Source organism: Punica granatum, chromosome 1 (genome assembly GCF_007655135.1).
Source record: "Punica granatum isolate Tunisia-2019 chromosome 1, ASM765513v2, whole genome shotgun sequence".
In the NCBI taxonomy this organism is placed as follows: Eukaryota; Viridiplantae; Streptophyta; class Magnoliopsida; order Myrtales; family Lythraceae; genus Punica; species Punica granatum.
Genome location: NC_045127.1, coordinates 32,597,366 through 32,604,132, shown reverse-complemented (window position 1 = coordinate 32,604,132; position 6,767 = coordinate 32,597,366). Strand labels below are relative to the sequence as shown.

At 47.7% G+C, this 6,767-nt stretch overlaps 1 protein-coding gene across 1 annotated transcript; it reads left to right on the top strand.

The window, feature by feature from the left end:
* The first annotated feature begins 1,854 nt into the window (after positions 1-1,854).
* On the top strand, positions 1,855-2,328 carry LOC116205346 (pectinesterase inhibitor 10-like). The gene has a single exon (XM_031537927.1). It carries the CDS (start codon positions 1,855-1,857, stop codon positions 2,326-2,328), a length of 474 nt encoding a protein of 157 aa, XP_031393787.1.
* The last annotated feature ends 4,439 nt before the right edge of the window (positions 2,329-6,767 follow it).

Below are 6,767 nucleotides of genomic sequence, written 5' to 3'. Positions count from 1 at the left end.
CCGATCACGAGGTCCAACGCCTCCTAACTCACTGAGCGCGTGCAACCCGAGTGCGAAATGAGATCTAGCCTCGAGTCACCATCACACTCCAAGTATGGCCGTGTTTAGATATCACCCGGGAGCTCGATTGGTCCAACGGTTACAATGGGAATCAACCGGTTCTCCTGCAGACCGTTGATTCGATCTGACCGAACCCCCGGCTCCTGGCGCGTTGCCTTAATTTATTTATTGATTATTCAAAACACACGGTGAGCCGGAGCGGAATATTGGCCCAATGCAAACCGATCGGGATCCATTCACTTATTCAGTTGTATTTTGTAATTACTCGAGAGAACATTGCGATGATTTGTATGTACATTCATTCATTCATTTGTAAGGATCCTCGATCGGCGAGCGAAAGGTCCGAGTGTCGAACCAGTCAAGTTGGTCTATTGTTACCAAGAGAGGAGTAAGCTCGAATACTCGTGGTCTCGGTTCGCGCAGGAAATCGACTATCACAGTCTGACGAACTGTAACGCGAAGATAGTGAACCGATTCCTCGACCCACAAGTTTAGTCATCTTTCAAATTCTTGGCCCAATTTGATCAATTCACCGACTTTACGGTGTCAAAATGGGCGAGTGAAGTGCAATCCTGAATCACGCGGTAAATAAACACAATGGAAAGCCTAGCAAGCTAGAGTACCGAAAGGGCGTGCGGGATATAAGCCCGCACGTAACAGAACCCCCGAATTCGGAATTTTCGGTTCCGCACGACCATTGCCTTAGCATTTAGGTGTACCCCGTACCCCTAGACCCGGGCGACTCAACGGCCCTCTATCTACGGGTCGTAAACAGTAAGTGGCGAGTCCTTCTCACGCGTGTCCGTCGCATGTCCCCGGGAAGGTGGACACTCCCAAGCTGCGTTGCATAGGCGCGCGCATGCGTGCCCCGACGAGATGAAATTCGGGTGCGCACAAATCCCACGGGCACCACCTACACACACACCGAACCCTGGGGACACTGCTCAGACGGCCACGCGTCAAGAGTTACAGGTTATCAAGGAAGAGCAGGACCGACTCCACCACGAGCTCATCGAGGCCCGAGCGGAGCTTACAGACTAGAATGAGCTACAGCGAGAGCTAGCTCAAGCACGCGCACACGTGGAAAGCTTGGATTGGGAGATAGCGCATTTGAACGCCACGCCGGATGGAATGCAGGCGAGGGCGAGAGAGGCCTCCCATCCCTAGGACTAGTACGCCGGCAGCGTCTTCACCCTGCTCGCGCCTATGCGGCGCTCACTCGGCTACCAAGTGTGATAGATCGTCGATTCAATGTCTAGGTCCCTTCCAAAATCGAACATGTCGTCTTTTGTGGACTCAGGAGTTGAATTGAATCAAGCAATGACATTAGTATTTGAAAAAAAATCATGCATTCCATCCCTTTATTTATCGCTTCGCACGTTTATTTTAGAACAAAATTTTCACACACCAAGACTTAGACATTCATGGAATATAGGTGTTCACAACTGACTACTCTGCATCGATATCCTATTCGCCTGCGCGTAAGAATGGCAGAGGAGAACCGGATCGGTATTCCTGAAGAGGTTAACCCACTGGTACCTACTCACTCTAAACCACCAACAACCCAAGTGCCACCACCGCCAATCCCCGCAAGTGTACCGCTCACATATTCAGGGGCACCTTCGGTATATCTCCCACCGCCGACTTCACCGGGTGCACCTCTTGCCTATTCCAGGGTCCTGCCACCAATCATCGATAGACACACCTCCTCCACAGTCCACTCAAGCACCACCGCCCGCTCATGACGCCACTCGCGTGGCCGCACTCGAGCGTAACGTCACCACACTTCAAGGCATGGTCAACCAGATGGCCACCGACATGGCCGAGCTCATGGCCCTAGTCAAAGGCCTAACTTCTACTTCTTCGAGTTCCACCTCGCCTTCGGGGATCGGGCCAACAGTTGACCTTATCCCTTGGGTCCTGCCAACCCTTGTTCTAGAGAATATAGAAGCGCTAGCATCGACAATGTATGTACCGGCAGTCCACCCTATTGACATCCCATCGCCGCCATCCGCCGTTCCAGCAGCCGCACCTTCCTCGCTGGTGGCACTTTCAACATCAGGACCGGCTTTGTTCATGCCTCCCTATGTCTCCATGCCAGCCATGGCTCCGATCTACACCATCCCTCCACCGATGATAATGCTGGCACCGAGCGCCCCTGCTCCTGCTCCACCTCCCACAAGCATCCCCGTCCCTGATCTGAGCGCGCCAACTCAAGCGGCCCTTGTAGCTCCACCAACAAATCTTCTCCCTGAAATGGAGACATAACAGGAGTAAAGATTGAAGAAGATAGAGGAGGTCATCAAGGCCTTCCAAGCAGGTGACGCCCGCCTAGATTCCGGTGACTGCAACTGGAATCTCTTCCTGGGCATGTGGCTGCTCCCAAAGATTAATGTCGTCGACCCGAGACGCCCAGTCGCCCAACAGTATTTGGTTAACTACACGCTCGCGCCACCAGCCGCTTGGGCACATGCCCCACCCCTCATGCAGTATTAGCAGCAGTACCCGGCTCAACTGATTTGCTACTCGGCCTCGCCAGCTTATCCTCACTGCGGATCCCATAGCCATTCGTTCATAATTGTTCATCGGCCCATCCTTGAGCATTTCCAAACAAGCCCCCGGCTTCAGGAGCTTCGCTACTGGCTCAGCAGGTCCCACCCCTGCGACCTCAACAAGTGGGGCAACCAGGCTACGACTGCAGTACCCGCCTCTTCCGGCTCCCCAATCACGAATCTATCGCCAACTCCTGGCGGTTGGGAAAATCACACCCGAGGCCTCTCAACCTAAATTCAACCCCTCAAATCAATATCAGAATTTCCGCTGTGAATACCATATGGGTGTGCCAAGGCATACGATGGAAAATTGTCACATCCACCAGAGCAAATTGTAGAAAATGATCGATGCACGAGAATTCTACTTCGATAATCGCGAGCTCCTAAACGTTCAGGCCAACCCCATCCCGGATCTTGTGTCGAGCTCGGGACCATCCATTAACGTTATCGACACTTACCCATTGGGCAATGACAAAGTTCAGGAGGGAGAGTCGGTCTACCCTTAGAGGGTCGCCAAGTCTGTACATAATGTTTCCCCGCATGTAGTAGAACCTATAAACTGCACCGAGGAATAGGGATCTTTTGTTATAACACAGATTTTAATGAAATCCGTCGCACCTCTTTTGAATTTCTCCTATCTACGATTTCTTCCGTCTTTGATCTGCTTTCAGCATTCCCGCATTCTAAGGCAGATCACTCTTGTCAGCACCCCATTTTGGTCCATCAAAGAAACAAGGCTCATCGACAGCATACAATGCCATGACTCAAGTGTAGATACAGTTGAAAGGCTCAACAGAGCAAGAAAATCACTATTCACCTCAAGTCAGCAAAACCAAGCAGATGACATATGCACACGATAGAAGAACGGCCTTGGTCATCAGAAGCTAATAGAGTGACCAGAAAGCCCAACAATATCCAAAATCGGCATTTCCAGAGTTCACACGAACAGTGCTATTTTCCGATAGTTCGCTCGATCGTCAGAAGATAACCAATATTGGACTTCAAAAATCCACATCGGTGCCAAACAGATGAAAAGTGTCTTCAAATGCTTTTCGCAAATCGTCTGCTCTATACAGAGCAAATTTCTGTATATAGACAACTTTTCAGTGGAAGTCCAAAAATGCCGGTTTCCCAGAGAAAAGTTAATTCCAAATGTCAGATTTGGCCATGCCTCACAAGCATACAGAGCATGAACAATGCTTCAGATTTTCCCTTGGAAGCCACACAGACACTTCAAATGACTTTCGAGTGACAAAACAGGCGTACCTTTCTTCGAAAATGCATAACCGGAGACTGGTTTGACGGAATTACGGCAAACGAAGTTCGTACTGCATTGCACTGGAAACTCTAGCGGACATTCGCAATTGGGCAAAACAGACGGTAAAACCCTTCTCGATTTCCCGAGTAACCTCCGAAGAGCAGAAAAAACCGTTTTTTACATAAGTGCATATCCGGAGGTCCTTTTTAGGGAAACTTGACACCGGGTTCCTACCCTACACGGTGCTAGCCTTCCCAAAGCTCAACGTGGAATCACCGAAATGAATCACACAACTCATCTAGACCTCCCGAGCATTGCTTTAAGGGTCTTAGATGTACTTTTCAAGTCCTTAGAGGTCTGATCTCGGCAAACAGAGATTACAGTGATCTCCGGAGCGCCCAAGCAACTGCGAAAGCAATCTGAGAAATCTAGTTTCGGCCTCCCAGTACGTCTCCGGTTCCACATTTACATTACCGACTTAATGGACAATTGTTCACGTTGTCTGACAATTTATGTCAAAATGACTAACGTGATGCATACACAAGATATGCTGTCAGAAGCGATTAACTTCGCTCTGGTCACTTGTAATGAGCAAAGCCGGCTTCCGAGCCTCATATGAACCCAGGACATTTTTCCACGAAAAGTGTCAATCTTGGGCTCTTTAAATCCGTTTTCCTGCGCATATCAACAATTCGACGTTCAAATCGAACCGCAAGTTTGGAATGCGCGACCAATCGAGACCCGAGCTTTCTCCCGGTTTCTCCTCTTCAGCCGTGGGACCCACGGGCTGCCCAAGGGCAGCCGCCCCTTTCCCCAAGCCATTCGTCCTCTTCCTCTTGCTCTCTTGCACTCACCTAGCCCAAAATATCCGAGGAAATTGAAGACAACACTCAAGCCTTCATCAATGTTCATCAATGCTCTTGGCTCTTCCACATAAAGAATGCATGGCTCATATTCATCCTCATCTTCATTAGTTGGCCGAAATTTGCTAAGCATGGAGGTTAAGGGCACTTGCTTTCACTAATTGTGTCATTAGCTTTGCCTATAAATTTCCCAAAAGTGATTAAGGTAATCACTTCTCTTCTTGCACACTCTCTCTAAGCTTTTTCCCTCTAGAAATCCTCTCAACTCCATAGCCAAAACTAGCAAGCTTCAACACTTCAAAGCCAAGAGGAAAACCGCAAAGATTTCTCAAGAAAAGCCTTAGGTTCTTAAGTTGGAAATCGATGTTCATCATCCTGGCTTAAATTCGAAAATTCTCAAACTCCATGGACCATATATTTTGGACCCTTGGAGTTAAACGGTGAACTTAGTTCTTTTATTTGAGCTCTTTAAGTTATGGTTTCAAGTGTATTTTAGGCTTTGAAGTTCATCTCGTCCTCTCGGGTGAACAATGACAGTCACCAGCCGCACGCCCGTGCCCTCGTCGCTCGCACCGCCGTGCGTCCGCATGCCGCGCGCTCGCCAGCCGCGCGTCTGCTCACCCCGCGCACCCACGCGCCTGCCCTACACACTCCAGCGTCCGCTGCCGCTCGTCTCAACCTCCAAACATCCATCCAAACATCCCGAACGTCCATCCAAGGACTCCACCGAGTCACCCGACTCTCAAACACTTCCCCAACTCTTTCCTCGTATCCCGAGGCAAGGTATAACATTATCGACTTAGAGAAGTTAGGACATTTTATATTATTTGTATGTTTATGAAGTAATATGGCATTCTAAGCATGTTTAACTTGCAAAACTTAATTTTTATACACTTTCATGTTATGTTATTCATGTTTATTACCGTATAACTTGCTAGCATGTCGGAAAAAGGTTTGGATCGTCGTTTGGAAGACCATCCTAACCCGGAATGGCAAGCAAGCTCTCGGCCAAATCTCTAAATGGGATGGCCGAAACTTAGCTTGCTCTTTTCGGGTTAAGAATGGTCTTCTTGGCCCGATCCAAGTTAGTTTCCGAATTTATTTTATTTTTCCCGCATGCATGAAGTCGGTATTGTTTTATCGATCCCGTAAATAATGCGTTTGTGCATGCTTCCATGTTTGAATGTATTATACAAATCATGGCAATACCGGCTTTTGTCAAAAACATGTTATTCATCGTGTTTGATACTTGAGCATGCGAAAAACAATTAAAACCGAGGTAAGGAAACCATTTGTGACTCGAACTTAGCCATAAGAGCTTTCGACCATCCTTGAGAGGGTGAGGCCGAGTGCCTCTTGGCCTTTCTCTGGTCAAGAGTGGTTTATTTATCTCGACTTTGATTCATTTCTCGGATTGTGTGAAATTGCAATTTCGACATCTTTACAAATCCCGCGTCAAAACATCGTTTAAAACTTTATTTTTTAAGCAAACATGCATGGATTCGTGTATCGATGACTCATTTGAGTCCATTCGGTTATGAGGGTATTGTCGGTCATTTGACCGAATTATCCTTGATCCTTATGGAATCGTTTTGGTCGCCGAGTCACGAATCGTTTTCACAATTAATGCATTTGGCAACAACCTTAAGCATTAATTTCACGAACGGGTTAATCGGGACACTCACACGGTTAATTCATTCAACTTAAACAACTTTGCACGAATTGGACATTAATCTGTAACTCGCGTCGACGAATTACAAAACAGTGTTAATGCCCTTTTCAAAATGCGCATACTTCTAAACTCGAGACATGCAATACGAAGTAACATGGACATCTAGGACAAACTTGTGTGTTTTGACTTGAGTTTCGTTTGACTTCAGGTAATTCAGGTCGGAATAAAAAAGTTCCTTTTAAACCACTTCCGAATAGATCGACCAAGGAATTGGTCAACACCGATTATAGGCCGAGGTGGCCCATATTGCGTTGTTTCCCTTTTCTGAAAACACATTTTCAAGTCAAGGGCAAAAACATCAT